Genomic DNA, 21,873 nt, shown 5'->3' with positions numbered 1-21,873 from the left:
TGCATTGTATAGATAAGTTTCTAAGTCTCTCTCTCTCTCTCCCTCCCTTTTTTTTTTTTATACGTTTTTATTTATTTTTGAGAGAAAGAGAGACACAGAATGTGAGCGGAGGAGGGTCAGAGAGAGAGAGAGAGGGAGACACAGAATCTGAAGCAGGCTCCAGGCTCCAAGATGTCAGTACAGGGCCTGACGCAGGGCTTGAACCCAGAAACTGTGAGATCATGACCTGAGCTGAAGTTGGACACTCAACCTACTGAGCCACCCAGGTGCCTTCTAAGTCTCTTTTAATCCGTAGGTTTTTCTTCCTTTTTTTCCTTGATAAGCATTCCTGATACTTTTCTATTAGCTTTAAAAGACCTTTAAAATCGTGCTACTTCCTGAGTTACCAATGAGTTATAACAAAATTAATGATAAAAATGAAAACATTTAGTATTTAACCCATACTGATGTTTTTTGGGTATTTCTGTCTAATCTTGATCATCAGGGGGTCCTACTTGTTTTTAACCGTGAAAATTGCATGGAATTACAGCTAACTTTCTTTCTTTTTAAGTTTCTTTTAAGTTTATTTGTTTACTCCTGAGAGAGAGGCAGAGAGAGAGGAAGAGATAGCATCCCAAGCAGGCTTTGCACTGTCAGCATGGAACCTGATGTGCAGCTCAAACTCACAACCTGTGAGATCGTGACCTGAGCTGAAACCAAGAGTTGGATGCTTAACCAATTGAGCTACCCAGGTGCCCCGACCTTTGTTTAGTTTTAAATAGCTTTGAACACTTAGTAAACAAACAAAAAACAGCTTTGATGCCTTATACCAGCCTTAAACTTTTGAATAAAAGATACCTCCTCTAGGAAGTGCTCAGTGTGGCCTTGGAGAATAACTGGTTAAAAGTGGATTAGAATGTATTCTGCTGGGGCACATAGGTGGCTTAGACAGTTAAGCATCTGACTCTTGATTGCTGCTCAGGTCATGATTTCACAGTTTGTGAGTTCGAGCCCCAAGTTGGGCTCCATGCTGACAGTGTGAAGCCTGCTTGGGATTCTTGCTCTCACTCTCTGCCCCTCCCCCACTCATGTGTGCACGCTTTCTCTCAAAATAAATAAACTTAAAAAGATGTATTCTCCTGTGGTACCACAAGGATAGGTGGGGTTTCATGGAGTGGCGAGCACTTAAGTCCGTGCTGCTCAGGAAGGACTTTGTGGAAGAAGTTGCACTTGAGCTGGAGTTTGCGAAGCAGAGGAGGGCCTTTGTGTGGTTTAACAAGTTCATACCACCCCAACACGTGACACAGAGATGAGGAATGTCTTTAAGGAGCCAAAATGGAAGTCAGTGCATTCTGGGAAATTTTAAAAACTCTTCTTTTACTTACAGTTATTACACATCAGCAGCAAAAAGCTGCATATTAAGGAATGCAAAATGACGGCTATAATATTGAGGTAGAACTATTCTAAAATTGGTTTTAAGAATTTAACAGAATCGTAGTAGTCACTTAATCTTCAAGAACAATTAGTGTTGGGCCACCTGCATGGCTCAGTTGGTTAAGCGTCTGACACTCGGTTTTGGCTCAGGTCATGATCTCATAGTTTCTTAGTTCGAGCCTTGCATCAGGCTCTGTGCTGATAGCATGGAGCCTGGAGCTTGTTTTGGATTCTGTGTCTCCCTCTCCCCCTCACCCCAACACTCTGTCTGTCTGTCTCTTTCTCTCTCAAAAATAAGTAAACATTTAAAAAAAAAACAAACCTACCAAAATCCCAAAAACAATGAGTGTTTTCTGAAATCCTAAATTAAATGTTCCCCTGTAATATTAGATATTCATAATTAAAACTGCATCATTAAAATGTGAAAAATATTTTGATCTGTGTTTTAGAAGGCAATGACCAGTGTAAAAAAAACTTTTTAAAAAGCTTTCTGGTTCTTAAATAAATTTTAAAATAGGACATTGGGTTTTAGGAATAAAGTCATCAGACTGGAAGCTCAACAATAAGGAACAAGTTCTTCTTTGTTGGTTGTGAGCCATCAGGTATATATATATACACACATGACTAATCTGTATACCTCAGTAGGCTTAGATATAAATAGTTCCACAAATACTGTGTGTGCCTTACATGGTGCCAAGTGCCATAAAGATAAAGGCATAGTTCCTATCTTTGTGTAGTTTGCCGTCCATTGGGAGAGATTACACAAAGCATGCTCTGTGGTAACAGAGTTATTGGGGAATTCAGGGCAGGCATGTTGGAGACGTCCTTTCAGACCTTCGTTGACAGATGAATAGGGGTTATCCAAGTAAGGAAGTTAGAAGTGAAGCACTAGTGTCTTCCCAGTAGGGCACACAGGCAGAATTTGGGGAAGAAAGAGGGACTATTTGCCCGTTTCCCACCGGCGTCCAGCTCCATAGCTATTAATGCCAGTTGCCAGGGAGGGAACTGGAGAGAAGGCTGGCCAGGAAGGCAGAATGTTTCCCCCAGCCCCTGCACAAAATTTCTGTGAATGAATGGGTCATGCCCTTTAAAAGGCCAATATTGACTTTTTTCGGGAGAGTGTTTTCAAGTGAGTACTTTTTATTGATCACGTTGCCAGCCATGACTATGAAATTGAGTAATTCAAGTTGGGAGCTGAGTCCTGTTTGTGGCCAGAATTGCTGAGCTCACTTCTGTGCATGTTCTCCGAGGAAAGGACTGTGTGGTGGTTCACTGCCAGAATTCTGGAGATGTTCTCTTGCGATGGCAGGACATGGCGTACTGATCTGAGGTGGGCAGCTGTCCAAGAATTTAAGGGCTTTTAAAATAGTGCTGCTGTGTTGATGATGTTCTTTTAAAAGCCCTTCATATTGGATTTGCCTCTCTACACGTGTTCTTTTATCATAACTTTTTTTTGGTCTTTTTCCTGAACATGACTGCTCAGTTTCTCAGGATCTTGGGAAATCAAGGCAGTTGCGTGAGGCCCAGAGGTTGAGGAAGGCTTCAGGGAAGAGGGGGTGCCTTGAGAGAGAAAGCAGAGCTTGCCAGATGGTGCACAAAAGGCTCCTCCCTCTCTTTCAGAGAGGGCTGGGTGCTGACTGGGCTGCCAGAGTGGAGACATCTTGTCCACCAGCTGCATCCTTTTCCCTACTTGAGCAAGATGACCCTGTTCTGTTCGGAATTTTAGTGTTACTTATTTGTGTTTAGCATTACTTATGAGTTCTTGAAATGTGATGAGTATTCAAGCCACTGGGAAGATTGTGCCTTTATAAACTTTCATCTGACTATAAAAATATTTTATAGGATATATCAAACCTATTTTAATCAATTATTTTATAAACTCTACATTTTTGAGAACTCCTCCTCCTCCCCTCCTTTTCCTCTCCCTCCTCCGCCTTCTCTTTTTCCCTCTCCCCTTCCTCCTCCTGCCCCTCCCTGCTCCTCCTCCTTCTTTCTCCTCCTCTTTTTCCTTCCTCCTCCCCATGTTTTTCTCCACCACAGATTTCACTCTTATGAAAACACTGGGATAGGAAACACTTGCTGGTGATTTGCCCTGAGCTTATGCCCGAATAAAGAACGCACTGGGCTTCTCCGTACCAAAGACTTTTGTCAATAGCTTAGTTGGCTCCAGACAAGACACGGTGGATGTTTCCTCAATGCTTGCCAGTTTGCTTTGCTCCTTCTTCATTGGTCTTTCATCGTGTCAAGTATCTTGAGTGATTTCTAGATCTTTTGGGGGCTTTTGATACTGATTTTTGCTCCAAACTTCCTTTTTCTTTCCCTTTCAAAAGTATTTCCAGATACTATTAAAATGATGTATGTTGGTTAAAATGAACTAAATATGTTTTACATTTGGGAGAAGTTTTAATGCTGTTTTTTCTTTAGCACCATAGGACAGTGGTTCTCAAAGCTAGGTCTGTGGTCCAGCAGCACCAATATCATGAGGGGCCTATGCCACCTCTTAGACTCCACCCTATACCTACTGAATCAGAAACTTTGGGGTGCAGCCCATCAGTCTGTGTTTTAATAAACCTTCCTGGGGGGTGCCTGGTTGGCTCAGTCGGTTAAGCATCTGGGCTTTGGCTCAGGTCATGATCTTATGGTTTGTGGGTTCAAGCTCCACGTCGGGCTCTGTGTTGACAGCTCAGAGCCTGGAGCCTGCTTCAGATTCTGTATCTCCCCCTCTCTCTGACCCTCCCCTGGTTGCGCTGTCTCTCTCAGTCTCTCAAAAATAAATAAAAAACATTTAAAAAATTAGAAAAAAAAAACAAACCTCCTGGTTATTGTGAGGCATGCTTAAATTGGAACCACGGGCCTAGGGTGCCAGTAAAATCTCGGCTGGCATTCCTAACCTTGGAGCTAGGGCTGTCTGGAAGTTGGAAACACTATGGATTGCTTCTTGGTGACTTTCTGTTTACCAGGATGTTAAAATAGACTTTAAAAACCTAAGCTTTTATCTGTCATTTCCAAAGGATTTTGAACTATGTATCTAGTTTTTTGTTGTTGTTGTTGTTGTTTTAGTAGACCAGGTTTTTGCTGTTAGGAATTTTGGTGTTGTTTAACTTGTGTGTAGCATTACTTATGAGTTCTTGTGGTGGGCACTAAGGCATTCCATGCCATTGGGTGCCTTTAGTGTCATCTTACTATGAATATTATATTTTATATGGTGTATCAAACTGATTTTAATCAGTTCTTTTACACTTAAGGTGACATTCTTGTGTGTGTGTGTGAGCAAAGTTCTATTGGAAGGCATGTTCAGATGGGGAAAAAAAGTCCATCTTGAACTTATTTGTGAGAACATTTCTCAGTTTAGTTTAAAAGTTGTCAGTGACCTAACTTTATAAAGAATTTTTCTCCTTGGAACTGACCCTTACAATTTGACAACACTGTTTTGTTCATATAAATCCATTTTTTACCCTTGTAAACTCATTATAATTCAATCAGATACAGATGTCATTGTGAAACATGATTCCTAGGAATACACCTTTTGAAAGTTGGATTTTTACTCTCCTAGAATCCTATAGAGGTTATAATCAGAACTGACTCAAATAAATCAGAATTTTAAAATGAGTGAGGATGATGTAGGCAAGAGGATTGGGCTCCTTGGCAGACCCCATTATGTGGGAGGCCTTGCTCATGACTCAGTGTCCTCTCTTTGTGACTCGTCATCTGTGGTCTCGAAGCCTTGTCATTGTCAGATTCTGCTTCCCTATTGAAACTTACATTTCCTATATTTCATATTCTTAGGCTCATTCTCCTCTTCTGAGGAATCCACTTTTCTGATAAACCCATTCCATTATTACTGAAATGAAAGAGCAAAGAGTAGACAAGGACTCCTCAACCCACTGCTACCCCCCCTCCCCGACACCAACACACACCCAACACGGACACCAGAATGTGACCAGCCCACTCATTTCATGGTCTTATCTAGAGGAGTGGTTCCAACAGTGAGAATTAAGTTCAGCTGAGGCTGCAGTTTCATGAGGAAAATATTTTTGTCAGATCGAGTCATGAAGTACTTAAAGGTATGGCCTTGGTTTCTAAAACAAAGAGCTGAGAGAGAATTTAGGGAAACTTTTAACCCTTTTATTGGCCAAAAAAAAGAAACTGGAACTCACTGAGGTAAAGTGATTTGATCCACCTCACTTCAGAACATAAGTTGGTGACAATGATGAAAAGAGAGTCTTTTTCCTATTTTCCGATCTCCTGGTATCCTAGTGACATTATTCTTTGCCTGTAGCTCCTCGTAAGATTTATCAGCTTTTCCTCCATCTTTGAACATAGGAGGAAGTGGAAATGTATCCTTATATCTGCTACCAGGCAGCAGTCTTGAAGAAATGTAAATTTTGTTATTTTTTTTAAGTTTATTTGTGGGAGAGACAGACAGTGCAAGTGGGGGAGAAGCAGTGAGAGAGGGAGAAAGAGAATCCAAGCAGCCTCCACTCCATCAGTGCAGAGCCCATCATGGGCCTTGAACCCACAAAGCCATGAGACCATGGCCTGTGCCAAAACCAAGAGCTGGATGTTGAACAGACTGAGCCACCCAGGTGCCCCTGTTATTTCTCCTGGCTGTTTGGACGACTATAGCCTAACATTTCAGTCAGCAAACCACTTGGCCACTTGAGGAAGAAATGGGAATCCTGGTAGTGGTTTGAAGACCTGTCACTGAGGCCTTCTAGTTAGGTCAAAGAAGTGCCAGCATCAGGAAATACCTAGAAAGTGGGTGCCGTCATCCTGGAAGAAAATCCTGGGTCCTATAGTGGAGTACCCCTAAAAGAAATAAGGCATCTTCTGGTATTCTTGATGGCACAAAGTAAAAAACAACGTGTGGGCAAAACTAGATAATGATGACTGGATGAAAAGTGATTCAGGAGAGCTGGACTCTGAAGAAGTTTTAGAAATATCTTAAGTGTATTTTGTTTTTTGTTTATGTATGCACAAGAGGGATAGATGATAAAAATCTGTCAAAGAGATTTATCAATACGTGGAAGAGTTTAAATCAAGATTCCCATAGTTCTTCCATAATACTGTATAGAAAAGTGGAGTGTCTTCTTACTAGTGGCATGTTAGATCGAATGAAATACAGAACTTTAATGGTGGTGGGCGTTACTGGAAGTCCAGGAGTAGACCAGTGGCCACCACTGTGTACTGGGAAGAACGTGGACTTTGGCAGTAATGGCAGACAGGCACCTCTTAACATCGCCCGCTGCAGGGAGCGTAGGGACCATTGGGCTATAGCTGCGGCTATGTGGTTCCATCGCTGCGTTAGAGTGAAGGCCACGCCTCCTACAGTCTGCCCCCAGCCAGTGCCCGAGACCGTAGGGGTACGGAAGCAGCTCATTGCTGGGGGCTCTGGAGTCCCCGATGGCCTTGCTGAGCTTTCGCTCAAACTGCACAGCAGTCTAACACGTGTCCAGCCAACCTTCCAGCCTTCCTTCCCTCCCTGGGGTGGAAGATCTGTATCATTCTCTCCCTGGTTCTCTCTCCGCTTTTCCCACAGACAGTTTCCCCTAAGAAATTTCTGGCATTTCTCATCTTGTTGTGGTGTCTGGTTCTTAGAGGACCAGGTTTAACACAGAAACGGACTTTTTGAAGGGAGCTGACGTGTGACAGGAGACTCAGCACGGGTGTTCGTGGTTACTGTTGTTGCCGCCAGCAGGGAATGTGGAATTTACATAGAAACTCCGTTCTTTACATTATCTAAATGTGCATGAGAATCCTACTTCATTCATAAAACAGGTATCTTTGAACGTCTGTTAGCTGAGCCGTGTTTTTTTTTTTTTTTTTAATGTTCATTTATTGAGAGACAGTGAGCAAGCAGGAGAGGGGCAGAGAAAGGGAGATTTAGAGAATCTGAAGCAGGCTCCAGGCTCTGAGCTAGCTGTCAGCACAGAACCCAAAGCAGGGCTCGAGCCCACGAACCGTGAAATCATGACCCGAGCCAATGTCAGACACTGAGCCAGGCGCCCCAGGAACTGGGCAGTGTTCTAGCACCTGAGGATGCTAGTGAGGAGTTAGGCCCTTGTCAGGACGAGGCGCTCAGCGGCCGGCTGCTTAGAGGAGATTGAGAGCCGTGCTGTCTCACAGCCTCCTTCTCTCAGCCACCAGGTCACCCAGGCACAGAAGGGCTGGAGAATGGTGTCTTTGCCATTGATCCAATGTGTAGGTGTTCTTTGCCCAGCAGATCCCCAAAACCCCCTTCTCTCTCTTTCAAGTTTTCTTTTTTTAAGTTGGAGAGAGAGGGAGAGAGAGCACGTGTGTGAGCACAAGCAGGAGGGGGCAGAGAGGAGGAGAGACAGAATCCTAAGCAGGCTCTGGGCCATCTGAGTGGGGCTCGAACCCACAAACTGTGAGATCATGACCTGAGCTGAGATCAAGAGTCGGAAGCTTAACTGACTGCATCATTTCTAGCTATGCTACTGACCTAATGCCATTCACTTCAGAAATTAAAATCTTCTCTCATTTAAAGTAAAGAAATATAATTTTAAATTAGCTATGATACTTTTCAGCTCTCTGACAGGCTCCTCTTTAACTCACTTTTGTGCGGTTTTATTCCTTCTCACAGTGTTCTGCCCAAGTATTTATTAAAACAAACAAACATAGAAGCCAGATCTTTACCATCCATCATGCACAGAGGGGAAGAAGATAAAAGGTCGAATCTCTGCATGTCCTTATTAGGTTAATTCATTCCTAATATACCTCATCTTTGTCTGAAGATTCTTAGTTTTTCCTAAGAATAATAACAAAACAATCTTTACTGGTTGAGTCTTCTGGATTTAAATAATTGGAGTAAAATTGTAACCTTTGATGAAAGGCCTTCAAAATGAATGCAAGCTTCCTTTTCTTCTTTCAACTAAACACTAATATATTTGTAGAAAATAGACATTAAGGGAAGCTTAAATTTTTTGTGATTCAATGGCTTACCTTTTTGTTTGTTTTCTTTGTTTTTTGAGAGCCAGTTTATGGCAAGATATTCAGAGAAATAAGCCAGAGAGCAGAAATCGTCAGGACTTCAGCTCAAATCCTCTTGTTTTATTAAGGTTCTGTTCAGAGTGTAGGATTGAAAGTTGACGAAAACTCTCATTGGGGAGTTTCTTTTCTTGGACTTTCAGAAGATCACAAACGTGTGGTGACTGATCTGGTAAATTTGGAATATATATTTTACAAATTTTAATTTCCAGGCTGTTAAATTGGACAGCTGTGGTTTAAAAGAGTCAGATGTTCAAGGAACCATTTTATATTAATTGGTGGCTTTTAATTTTCAGGTAGTTTTAAACTCTGTGGAATTAATTTACAGCACCTCTGTACCTATGTTCCAGTTAAACCTTGGTACATGAGGTTTATTAAGATTCTTACCAGTTCTTAGCTGGTAAGTTTAAGGTATCAATCAACACTCTAAAATTTAATTTTGTTTTTACATTAATTTTCTCTTCCAGAAGGATTAACTTAGCGTGAGCTGTGCTCACAAATAAAATAACATCCAGGGATTTATTTGTGTTCAGTAGGCAGAGTGAGCAAGCATTATTCCTTATTTAAAGTTGAGAATATTCAGGTAACAAAAGAGAATTATTTCCTCTATGGCCTAAAAACAGAACTGGTGAGGACTGAGCCCAAATGAGAGAATGTTGGCCTCTTACTTGTCACTGTGGCCAGGCTCTTTTAGCAAACTAATGAAATGTTTTCATTTTTTCTCAGCATCAGAGTTTTCTGACTTCTTTATCTTACTATTTTAGCTATTAAAAATGGGAGGATTTTGTTTTTCATTAATTTTCCTATTATAGCTTGAGTTCTGGGTTGATGAGGGAAGGCACAGTCCAGGGAGAGACTGGCTGGAGAAAGAGAGGTCGCAAAGGATGAGTGAATGGGGAATAACCTAATTAATCAAAAACAATTTGGTTCAGTCAGGAGAAGAATCTTGTTTAGGATTTGAGACGGATAGTACTGAAAGCATTTTTGACAAGATTGCTTACAGTTCTGAAATAAAAAAAAAAATTATTCCTCTGTTAGTCTAGATTCTCAATTGCAAAGCCTGAGTCTTCTGAACAGAAAGGGAATTTATTTAAAGACGATTTGGTAGCTTGAGGTATCTTCATATGATTCTGAGAACTGAGAAAGATGCCCAGAGTTGTACTGCTCAGCTAGGTTTGGAGAAGACAGTCACCACCCTTGCTAAGGGGTGTAGACAACAGACATTGCACCAGCAATACCGCTGGCCCTGGTGGTGGTTGTGGAACTCCTGCTTCTGGAAAGGAGTTGCTAGTACCCACCAGAATCTTTGGTCACTAGTTTCTAGAAGCTAGACTTTGGTTTCCAAATCAAAGTCTGGGCTGGCAGGCTCTGATTAGTGGCCTTCTGGCCAAGTCCCGCTACCTCACTACAAGATGGCTGGGAGATCAAGTGTCTTCCATTTCCGGCTTTCATTATGGAGGCTGGGCTGCTCTGCCTCATTTGGTAGGAGAATTCTCAAACATAGGAAGACATTTCAAGTGGTGCCTATCCCAAAAGGACAGAGTTCCACTACATATAATGCTTATGACCAATTGTATGGCAGCACCATTTTCCCAAGAAGGTGAAACAGATGTTTTTGGATGGTTTGAATGTACATACTTGTAGGTGTGCATGTGTTATCTACTAGACAATCACTTGCCTACTTTCATTATTTAGTGGATTAAATATGTGCCTATGTTTTAAAATCAAATGATTCATATATACTTTAGAAAAATTTCCCCTGCTTATTTCATAAGAAACGTTATTCCAAGTCTTGGTCACTTTTACATTAGTGTGTTTATCACCAACACATTCTCAATTTGTCAGCACACTTCCCAGAGCATGTCATGGCCACATCCAGCAGAGTTCTTTCTGATACGGCACCTTTGAAAAATCTCTTGCTGCTACTTTTTTTCAATGTTTTTTCTTAAGCTACAGATACCCATGTACAGCATATTTGGACAGTATCTTTTACAGATTTTATAATATAGATGTATTTTCATGACAGTATTAACCACTTGTTGCTTTTGTTTTTATTTAAAAAACTTTTTTTAGTGTTTTATTTATTTTTGAGAGAGACACAGAGTGTGAGCTGGGGAGGGTCAGAGAGGGAGGGAGACACAGAACCCTAAGCAGGCTCCAGGCTCTGAGCTGTCAGCACAGAGCCTGACGCGGGGCTCCAACCACAAACTGAGATCACGACCTGAGCTGAAGTCAGTTGGCTGGAAGTGACTCTACTTGTTGCTTTTAAAGTGATCTTTACAAAAACACCAAGCACTTATAATTTGAGATTTTCTCCATTGTAGCTAAATCTCTTAAATTTCTTAGCTTCCTCTTGTCTTTGTAATGCAGAACTCTATGCACTTCAAGCTTCTGAAACTAGATGTGATGGGGACCTGTTTCAGGCTAAGATTCCTCAAAACATTCCTTTGTTGATCAAAATAATGGAAAGCACACTCCTTAAGGAGACTCTGAGAATTCTTATTTAGAGTTAAGTTCCTATGAAAATTTTGGGAAAAATATTTATGTTCAGATGTGTGTATATATACATAAAATACAATATTATATATATACTTATATCCTGAGGTTCTGTTTCAAGAAAAACTAAGAAACATGTCTGTGATGTATGCTTTCTTTGCTGTTATTCTTGATATTGGAGTTGGAAAGTAGAGTTTTCCCTGTAGTCTAATGAAATGGGAAGTATCTGGAAGGTCATGGGAGAAAATAGTGGAAATTCTCCTTTGCACTCAGATTACGCATTCCTCGGGGGTCAAGAACACTTGGAATCCAGGCTTAAAATAACAAGGGCCATGGGGAACAGACATAATTCCTTCTGTTTCATTGGACTCAGTCTATCCTTGTTAGTACGAAGTGAATAGAAGGGCATGGTGTAGTATTTACACTGACATATTTACTGTATTATTTAGATTAAGGCTTTTAAAAATTGTTATTAAAGATCTCATAGAATGTGGTTTTGCCTTTTCACTGAATATGGGTTTCTAGCCCCAAGGTGCATTTTCTTCAGAATTAGGACATCAGGACTTAGCCTTTGATCTCAAATGGGGAACCTTAGAGCAGCAACAGAGGTCCTGCCTCAAAGTGGAGTCTGATTCTCTGCTGGTCCCCGTCATTGCCAACAGGTTTCCCAGCTACCATGTGAACTTTGGGGGTGGGCAGAGATACCGTCTTACCTTCTCTTTTCTTTTTAGACATTGAAGTTCTCACATTCAGATATCTAACAAAAGGGATTTCAGACCTGACTAGTCGGAGAAATTTTAATCTCCCAGGCTGTTATAAAATAAACTTGTTCTTATACTTTGAATTCTGAAGTTTCAATGGATTCTGTGATTTGCCATTCAACATTGAAATGTGGCTTGCATTTCTGCTTCTTCCACCTCACGTAGATTCCTAGAGCTGGATGAGACCCCAGAGGTCTGCTAGACCAGCTTTTCTTCATGCAGCCCTCTGTGATAGAGTGTCCTTGGGGATTGGTCATCTAGATTGTACTTGTTGATGGAAAAGGAGCTCGAGGTCAGACTCTGCCTGGTCCAGGAAGGTCTTACTGAGCTTCTCTTGAGAGCGATCCCAAAATCTGCTCTACAGCTTTTCCTCATTAGTCCTCGTTTTATCTTCTTTAAGGAAATCAGAATGATTTTTTCTTCTTTCATACAGCACCTGTTTAAATATTTGTAGGCAGCTTTCATGTTTCCTCTAAATACTCTCTTCCTCCCCAATTCTATTGAATGCCTCTGTTTTTCTTGTTCCTCTTATACTGTTTTAGCATTCTGGGCACATTCTTGCTTCATCTAAGCTAGGAAATGTCTTTTTAATGCAGTATCCATACTATTGAGATACGTTCTGATCTCATGGGGTACCATTGAATGATTGTCTTGTTTGGTTTGAACATAGCCGATGTATGAGTTCATTCTTTCCTAGGGCAACTTATGACTCTCTTGACTCGTGCTGAACATTCAGTTAACTCATTTTCAGGGACTAAAGCCCTTATTAAAGCCTGCTATGAAATTCACATAAATTAGTTTTTTTACACTTGCACAGATGCTTTTCAGTGCTAAAACTCTCTGGATTACTTATCCCAGGCAAATTATAGCTTCACTTTTAAATCCCTCTTTTCAGCTGGACATCTACTTGAACTGTGATTCTCTCATCCAGCATTCAACCTTTCCTTCCAAATTTTGTTCCTCTGCAAATATGGTAAATGTATATTAAAAAAAAATACACCGGGCCACCAGGGTGCCTGGGTGGTTCAGTTGATTAAAAGTTTGACTCCTGATCTCAGCTCAGATCTTGATCTAAGGTTTGTGAATTCAGGCCCTGAATTGGGCTTTGCACTGGGAGTGAAGCCTACTTGAAAAAAAAGAAAAGAAAAAAAAAATGCAGTCAGATAAGAGTCAGTAGAACATCTTGGGATGTACTCCAGATGATTCTCGAAGGTAGGTTCAGCCAACCGTGGCCCGAGCCCACCTCGCAGCCTGTATTTGTAAATACATTTTTGCTGGAATATAGCCATGCTCCTTTGCTTACATACTATTTAGGACTGCTTTTGGGACACAATGGGAGAGTGGAGTAGTTGCAACTGAGGCTATATGACTGGAAAGCCTAACGTATTTACTGAGCATTTTATATCAAAAGTTGGCTGACTCCTGCCCCAAGGTGAAAGCAACTGGTAAATCAACACATTTTATGTTCATGTAGATGCATTCTGTTTCTAAGCAAGACTATCCAAAACCCTTTCCAAGGCTTATGAATCAAAGCTTTTTCTGATTTCTTATTGTGGCTAGTTCAAGTATTTTATGGGGATTAATACGGTTACATAATCTTATATGTAGAGTATAAAATCACATTCTCTATTTGCTTTTTCTTTCTGTCTTTAAATTACCTTATTTCTAATGTATTAGTATTTGAAACATTTCTCCACATTATTTACTTGAGCTGCCTCTTTCAAAATGGTGAACTCTTACCACCAGAAATTTCCTTTAAGGTTTTAGGGGCAGTCCTTGAATTGGTATTCATTTGTCTCTGGGGAAGAAGAATCATGTTTTGGCATTAGAACATTTCAGTAACACTTATTCCTAACAAATATTATATAATACTTCTGTGAAATTTATAACAGGAACTGAGAGATTCCATGGAGTCTCTAGTCTATTTTGAGAGAAAGAAGAAAACAAGCCTCCTTGCTAAGCGCCATTGCCTTACTGAAACATTTAGCTCCTCAGTTATTTTGTTACTGAACAGAAAGAATGCTTATGGCTCAGTTCGGAAGTTACATAACCAGATTTTAAAAGAAAATAATGATAATTTTAAATTAAAAAAACATTTTAATCAAAATTTTATGAAAGAGTTGGACATTAGTAGTATCACAACTACTCCCTTCTTTATTCTGCAGATTTGCTCACTAACTTGCAAACAGGAAGATAGAAATCTCTCATATTCTTTTCCTGTACTAGTGTGAGACCTTGGAAGTCAGACAGATATTGCATCAAATTCATTATCCAAGTGAAGGACACATTTAATGACCTAAAATTGCTCATGTGTAATCTGTGTGGCCCTGGTCCTTTTGTAAAGGACAATGTTTACTCCACAGTATAAAGTTTTAGGGCTTGCATTTAAAAAGGCCCTCATATATCTGTGTTATTAATGCCTGTATCTAGCATTTACCGAGCGTTTCCTAGGTCCCCTTCTGATGGCTCATGGGGCCCATTGGATTTCTTCACCCTCTGCTGATTTTCAGCTGTGTTAGTGACACTGAATTGCTTGCAGGTCTCTGCCCTGACATTGCTGTTTTCCTCTCCCCTTCACCCTTACTCTGCCTGGAGAACTTCTTATGCCCTGTTTCGGGCTCAGGTCTGCTTTATTTCTCCCCTTCCAGCAGTCTCTTACCCAGTCAGCTTCCTCGCCTGTGCAGCTTGCCTGTACTGTGCACACCACCTCAATACTATGCTGATATGTTCACATGTCCTGGAAATACTCTTACCTGGGATAAACCTAACTGCTCACCCACTCCCTGCATTGCTAGAGAAAATCGCACAACAAGGCAGATGGAAGTCTTCCCAAACTCCTGCTCAGTTATTTCAAAGGGCCTGAAGCCCTGCCTGGGAATGTTCATGTTTCTCTAGGAAGTGCTCTGCTCATGGTTGGTAATGATTGTTTCCTTCATTCTCCTCTCTATTCAAACTTTTTCCCATGTCAACCTCTCTTGTAAGTGATCTTGCCTTGTATTTCATGGAAAAAATAACCATCAGGTAGCAACTCCCCAGCCTGTCTGTGAAATCTGCACACTCATTTGTACTGATATGGTACTTGAGTTCTCCTTACTTGTTACTATGCGGGAGGGAAGGATCCTTCCTGTGGTAGGTCAGGAACCCATGCATGGACACCATCTCCCCCCCTCCCACCTTAGAGATTTGCAACCATTTTTTCAGGATTCTTCACGTGGGCCTTGAGATGTTTTACGATCTTTTGGGTGTCTCCTAGCATCTTAGATTTAACCTAATCCCTTAGTGTTTGCTCCCAGCTGCTTTTCCTCATAATTTTCGTACTTGAATAAGTTAGTATTTCTGTTACTCAGTTGCTCATGCCGGAAATCTGGGAGTGACCCTGGAAACGCCCACTTTCTCACATTCATTCAGTCCATCACGAGTTATTTTGATTCTGCCTGCAGATATCTCTGAAACCTCTATTTTTGTTATCACAACCTTATTCCAGTCCCCCATCCTCTCTTCCATGTACTATTCTAGAAGCCTCTTGGCAAGTTTTCCTCCTTCCAGTTTTCCTCACCTCTAATCTCTTTTTCTCAGATAATCCAGACATCTAAGTAATCATTATATTGGTGTCCTGCTTAAAAACCTTCCGTGGCTTACATATCATACCCAGAGTGAAAGAACTCATTCCCTGAGCTCATGAGGTCCTGCCTGTTCTGGTCTCTGCCTCCACCCCTTGCTTTCCATTTGTTTCTTTGTTCTTTATGTTCCCAGCCACACTGGCCTTTTGCTAGTTCCTGTAATACACAAATTTCTCACCTTAAGCCTTTACCTCTGCTAGTTCCAGGCTGGAAACAATTTCCCTTGCTCTCTGCACCCCTAATTCCTTCTCATCTTTCAAATCTGCGAATAAATGTCGTTTCTTTGATGGAGCTCTCTCTGCCTACTTTTTTCCTTGTAAATCCTCTACCGAATTCCTCACCTTAGTTCTACTTTCCACCATTGGAGGGATTACTAGAATTTGCAGCTACACGTTTTCTTATGTGTTCACAGATCCATCAGGTCTCCCGTGCTAGACAGTAAATTCCAGGAGGGCAGGGACTATACTGATTTTGTTTATAGTTGTGTCTCCAGCACCTGGTGCTGAATGCTCAGCAAATACTTGTTTCACGAAAATACAGAGTTTATTGGGATGACTGCTTGGAACGGGAAAGTCCCCATTTGATACTTTCTTGCGGTGTTGTACGTTGGTTAAGGTTGGGCTCAGACTTACGTGATTTTGAATCTCTGTTCCTATCTTCTATGAACTTGAGCAGTTCTTAGCCCCTGTGTTCCCAGCATTGCCAGGATGGGCTGGCCACTCACCCGAGGATGTAGTTACATATATACTTCTATGTAGGTTTATTCAGGAGCAGGAATAGGCCAGTCAGTGACACCGATGGTGATGGAAACGTGCCTTAAATTATTGTGAGGTGTTGTGTGTCAGATGGATTCCTTTAAAAATCTGTGGCAGAACCTCTCCTCTCTGCTGAAGGTGTTCCATGTTGTTCTGAGTAGTTGGGATTCCTGGCATGTGCTTTGTCCCTGCTCTGTTCTTTAGGACAAAGGACTTTCGGGTTTGCCACTGTTGTAGGTCACATGGTCAACAGTGTAGGGAGGGTAAAATGATTGCAGTATTTTGAAAGTGACCCCATTGTCCTGATTAGTTGTTGCTCTTAATTCTTTCTTTTAGTTCTCTGTTGCCTCACCTTCTTGATATTTGAGTTATAAATTGTCAGGGTGGGAGTGAGTGGAACTTAATTTGTGGCCTGAGGTAGAGAGTTCGAACTCAAGGCTTCTGGAGTAGGTGTAGTCATTCTTTGAGGATTCCCTATCTCATGGATTCCCTATCTCATGGTCTCTTTGGGAGAAAGCCTCACCGAATGGAACATTGCAAAAGAGCTTTTGGTTAAAATCAGAATCTATTACTTTTCTAAGTCACTTACTTTTTCCTCTAATTTAAAGCTTGTATTTCTGGAATCTTATTTTTTTCTTTTTCTTTTTCTTTTTTCAAAAAGAGGCATGGAAAATTGTTGTAGGTTTCCTTTTCTATTCTGGGTATCTCTGATCTTTGGGAAATACGGGGTGAGAAACCACTACTCACCTGCATGCTGTTCACTGAACTTGCATTAGGTAAATACTCCCTGTGATTTGTATTTTCAGCATTGTTTGTTGCATGTTCTGACTTCAAACGAAAAGCCACAAACCAGCCAGTATTAGAACGAGTGAGTTGTGGTTGGAGTGTGTGGGGCTCCTACCACGTTGACCTCCTTCTGTTCTGTTTGCCGGCATGCCCAGTATTTACTTTGTTGTGAGCTCCAGGGACTCTGCTTTGCATAGACCCCTACAGTCCTCATGAGGAATTTTCAGTCTGACTGAGTGTACTTAAAATTGTAGCCACAAACTGAGCCCTTACATAATGTAGTCTGATCACTAATAAAGGAATGCAATTGACTTGTAAATTTCTGAGGAGGGGGAGGGAAAAAAAACTCAAACAGAAGTGTTCTGTTAATGAATGTGATAGACCCTTTGTTGTTTAAAGACAACCGTCTTGCTATTTCCCCGAAGAAAGAGCTGTGTTGGGGCTGTTGCACATTTCCCTGGCACACTGCCCCACCTCCTCCTCCCTGAAAATATTTATGGAGATCCAGTGTGTTAATAAATTTAGAAGTGATTTGATGGTTGCATTGGCAGCATGAGATAAAGTAGTTAAAGTATGTTGTTCATTTTATTTCTGGGTGGGGTGGAAGGGGGAAATGAAATACTGGTTTTCTTTTCCCCCCTCTTTGGAAACCTAATATTATGTTCTTTGTTATCATTCTCGTTCTCTAGGCATTAAGTGTAACCGAAACCCTGATTAAACCTTTGGAAAAATTCAGAAAAGAGCAACTCGGAGCCGTAAAGGTTTGTGTCTAATTTGAGCACGCTTGTACACAGAAGACGGACTTCCCTCTGCTGCTTCCCTGTACGCTTGACTCACATTAGGCGGCTTTGAAGGAGCTGCTGGAGTAAACCATCTGTTGTTTTATGTTGTAAATGTGCTTTTTCCCCCCTGGGGGGATATGCAATTGTAAACCAAACAAAAACACCTGGACCGGGTAGTAAAACCTCTAGCAATCTTTGGCTACACCTTCCCATATAGAGGTTTGCAAATACCCTCCACCAAACCGCACATAGAGTCGGAATAGAAGCATCTTACCTCTACGGGGGTGCATTGACTTGCTTGTACGTCCTGGTTTTATGGAGCAGTGTAGCATTATGTGAGGGTTTAAGATTAGAAATACTGCTACACCGTGATGCCATTGAAACTAGGAAGAGGATATTGGGCTTTGGGGACGTAATTTCCTTCAATTTTACACAAATTTACTGAGCTTCTCTTATGTGCCACTGTTGTTAGAGGTGGGTGAATGACAGTCCGCACTCAGGGATCTGGGAGTTAGCCAGGATTTCTGGGAATAATGTGGAGACTTGACCGCAGGGAGCCTGAGATATGTTTAGCAACTTCCAGAGTTTGTGAACTGAGCTTTGAAAATATCCCAGAGAAATAATTTCCACCAACCTTTCCTGAATTTTGTGCATTCACTTGAGGGACAAAAAGTAACATTCTACTGTTGACTATTTTTGGCTTGGCCCAAAAGAGAATAACATCAATTTTAGGTAGGGAAGAGATTTTTTTTTTTTACATTTGTATTCCCCCTGTCCCCCCATGGCTTGGGGATGTGAGGGTTTTTTTTTTTTTCCTTTATCTTCCTAAATAAAATATTAAAATGGTTTTGTACATTAATAATGTGACTTCAATGGGTGTAACTGTACAGATGGGCCCAAAGAGTGCCAGCTTTATAGTTGCTATTTAAAGAGTGAGTTCTCCTGTGACTTATTAAAATATTAGACACTTCCTTTCAGCAGAGTATTGTACCGTTTTAATGAAGGGCCGTGTCTTGAGAGCAGGTTGAATGGGGGTACTCTCTAAGTCCTCTTCCTGGGATTGTTTGAGGAGTTCCAAGGAAGGTGTCTTCTGGCTTGCACACCTGTGACCTTGGGCAACTAATCGGCTTTATAGATCCTTATCTGTAAAATGAGAGATTTGGAGATTTGACTGCTCTTCTTTGTAGTTCAGGATTCTGTTTTCTCTGATCTTCTTCAGCCTGTTTGAAAGCTGGCAGGTACGCAATGTAAACAGTGTCCTTTTCTTATTTTAACTGGATAATGGTGGTAGTGAGGATTCTATTATGGAAATGGAACATGAATATGACTTAATGTATTTTCTTTTTATTTGCTTTCCACACTGCTGATTTTTGTTTTTGATTTTTTTTCAACTAGGCTCCATGTCCAACATGGGGCTTGAACCCACAGCCTTGAAAGGCTATGGTCTACCAACTGAGCCAGCCATGTGTCCCCCCTACTAAGTTTTTATAAATTTCTAACCTTGATTTTTCTGTTGACTGCCTCCTTCTCCCTCTGAAACTTTCCCCACTTCCGATGTCATACTTGTTCAGAGTATACATCCAGCAGGCACCTTGCAGAACAGATTGCTATGTTAAAAGAAGTTATTTGAGTAATTTTAGTCTATGCCTTGAGTTGTTTAGTGGCCACATTCCATCCAGAAGTCCCATTTTTTTTTTAAAAATTCCTTCATTGTTCTCCTGTCTTGAAGTTTGTATATCACATGTTCTTGTTCAGTAGCGTCTGTGTGTTGGCTCTCATGCTATTGATACTATTCGAGGAGGCCCGTCCTTGTGGGTCACAGGGAGAAGGCCTTTTTTACTCCATGTTTTATATGTTATAATAAAGAGTAGAGGAAGGTGATGTTCTAGGTTATTTAGTGCTACGTAAACATCTCTTTCATTAGATTGTTCAGTGTTTAAGAGAAAAGGCTGTGCTTTCTTTATTTTCTATTAGCCTCCCTCCGCTCATTCTTAATATACAAAGTATCTGATAAATAACTGACTCCACTGATAATTCTAGAAGAGAGTTTGTACAGGGGTCTGTAATCTGGATCCTTGGTTTTCTGCATCTGTGCTTCCTAAATATTCCATCATGTTTTGACAAACATATATTTTTGTTCACTGGTGAGTTGGGGTACTTAAATATAACTTTATTTTAGGTTGAAGGTCTTTTAAAAAACAGAATCAAGCAGTTTTTATGTGGGGATTAAAAAATAAAACCCAAACCTTTAAAAGTTGACCACAGCAGAATGTTTCAGATCTCCTTGTTAGGATGTGGGTCTTCCCTTTCTCTTCTCCTTCCTCATCTGGTGTGTCCTCCCTTCTCCCTTCCAACTGGAGCTGTTTCTGTTCTGTCCACCCTTGGTTTCTCCAGTTTCCAGAATCCTAGTGACCTGTTGAATTTGTGGTTTTAATATATCTGAACTGCTAGGATTTTGCAAGCTGGATTTTTTAAAAGCCCTGAGCTATTCTTTTTCTACTATTTGCCTCCATTTGTATTTGTTCTCCTTCCATCATATCTGTTTGGTTTGGGCTTATTCCTCGGTTCTTGGAGGTTTGCTGGTATTCTTCCATGCTTGCTAGGTTCTCCTCTCGGTTGGAAAAATTCCATTTCCCGCCGCAGGACACAGGTCCTTCTGTGCTGTGTCACATGAGGGTACTGTTAAGAGTTCCCTTCATGGCCTCGCTCAGCTTTTCCTTCCTCTGCAGCTCTTTCCTCTCCCCAGGGGCTTGTCACTCACCCAAGTGTCTGCACAACACTTTATCCAGAGCCATTGCTCATTAAATGTCGAATTAGCCACATAGTCGAATTAGGAAACTAGTGTGGGCACTGGACGACATAGGAGTCCTGGAGGCCATCGTGTAAACTCTCTAAGAAATACCGCAACTTGCTATGACGTACATTGGGAGAAGTTAAGATTTCTCCTGTAGATACCTGAGCAATCCAGGAATGGAGATGTGGCTTCATGGAGGTGACAGCGTGCATGCACATACCAGACGCAGCTAAACTATCGATAATCGAGCCGCGACTCAAATGCTAGTTCGGAAAGAGCCATTTACTATCTTATTCACTGGAATAAAAAGACAATTTAACCAGAAGGGTTGAAAAAGATGTTCATTTCAGATATGGTAACTTACAACCTCAGCCATTCACAGACCCTTGTGCCCAATTTCCTTTATATTTCTTCCCAAGATTATATCTAATGACTAAATAGTTAATAAAAGTTGACTTTCTGAGATTCTGTAAATGACTGCAAAATATGAGTGAAAAGCAAATCTATTTAAATAATTTCTCAAATTATGTTTGATAAAGCGGGGAAAAAAATGTTGGTTTAATTTAATTACATTTTTTTCGTTTCAGTTATAAAACACTTACCAGTGCCTCTCATATGGGAAGAGGCCCCAGGGTACAGCTATGAATTAAAATACCGGTTGGCCTTTAAGGAATGGTCAACTCTGGGTCGGGGGAAGATGTCAAAAAACCCCCACAAAACAATAGAAATACACTAAAAAGTACCATAATTGAGGTAAGTCTAGGTGCTCAGGAACATGCCCTACTGTCTCAACTTTGGAGTTACTAGGAAAGTCTTTCAGGAAGACCTGATTCCTCCCCATTTGCATCCCATTTCTGCCCCTCGGCTAGCTGTGTGATTGGGGCATTCACCTTCTCTAGGTCTCACTATAATGAGGCTGCTGACTCCTGTCTCAGAAGGTTTTTGTGAGGATTAAATGAACTTGGTAGTGTATTTCTCGTGTCTAGGGTCTAGCCTCCATGGTTGCAGTTTTATCTGATTATCCCATTTGTGGCTTGCTCTGCATCACCTTGTCAAACAAGAACTGCTCAGGTTTTTGTCTCCTCCCTGCATGCTGCAAGCCTCAGAGGGGACATGCCAGAGTGCCGTGGCTTATGAGCCTCCTGGCCAGCTTTGCTAAGGTGAGGGATAGGGGACTCTGGGACAGCTGCACAGGAGCCCCAGGTGCCTGTCAACCTGTTTTCAGTGCCACCGCAGCCACAGGCTTCCGTCTCTCCTGACAGGTGTCTTCTGGGTGTGGAGTCAGGTGCTGGATTCTGTGAGGAGAGAAGCTGAATTCTCATTTCTTTGGGTAGGCTGCAGGGACTTACAGAAAGGGGGGAGAGGCTGGATAAGACAAGTGAGTTGTCCCTCGGAGAGAGGTGACATTTCGGGCAGAAGTTAACAGGGGTGTGCTGTTCTCACCACTGAGTGGTGAGG

The 21,873-nt window shown here is 41.3% G+C and overlaps 1 protein-coding gene across 1 annotated transcript in view; it reads left to right on the top strand.

Annotated features, from left to right (window-relative positions):
- Positions 1-21,873, top strand: part of ARHGAP10 (Rho GTPase activating protein 10) — a 235,057-nt gene that overhangs the window by 3,022 nt on the left and 210,162 nt on the right. The window contains exon 4 of the mRNA XM_029950836.1: positions 17,529-17,600. Coding sequence (XP_029806696.1) covers positions 17,529-17,600 — 72 coding nt within the window. The remainder of the gene's footprint in view (positions 1-17,528; positions 17,601-21,873) is intronic.

This window comes from Suricata suricatta, chromosome 1 (assembly GCF_006229205.1).
Source record: "Suricata suricatta isolate VVHF042 chromosome 1, meerkat_22Aug2017_6uvM2_HiC, whole genome shotgun sequence".
Classification (NCBI taxonomy): domain Eukaryota; kingdom Metazoa; phylum Chordata; class Mammalia; order Carnivora; family Herpestidae; genus Suricata; species Suricata suricatta.
This window is presented reverse-complemented; position numbering and strand designations above follow the sequence as displayed.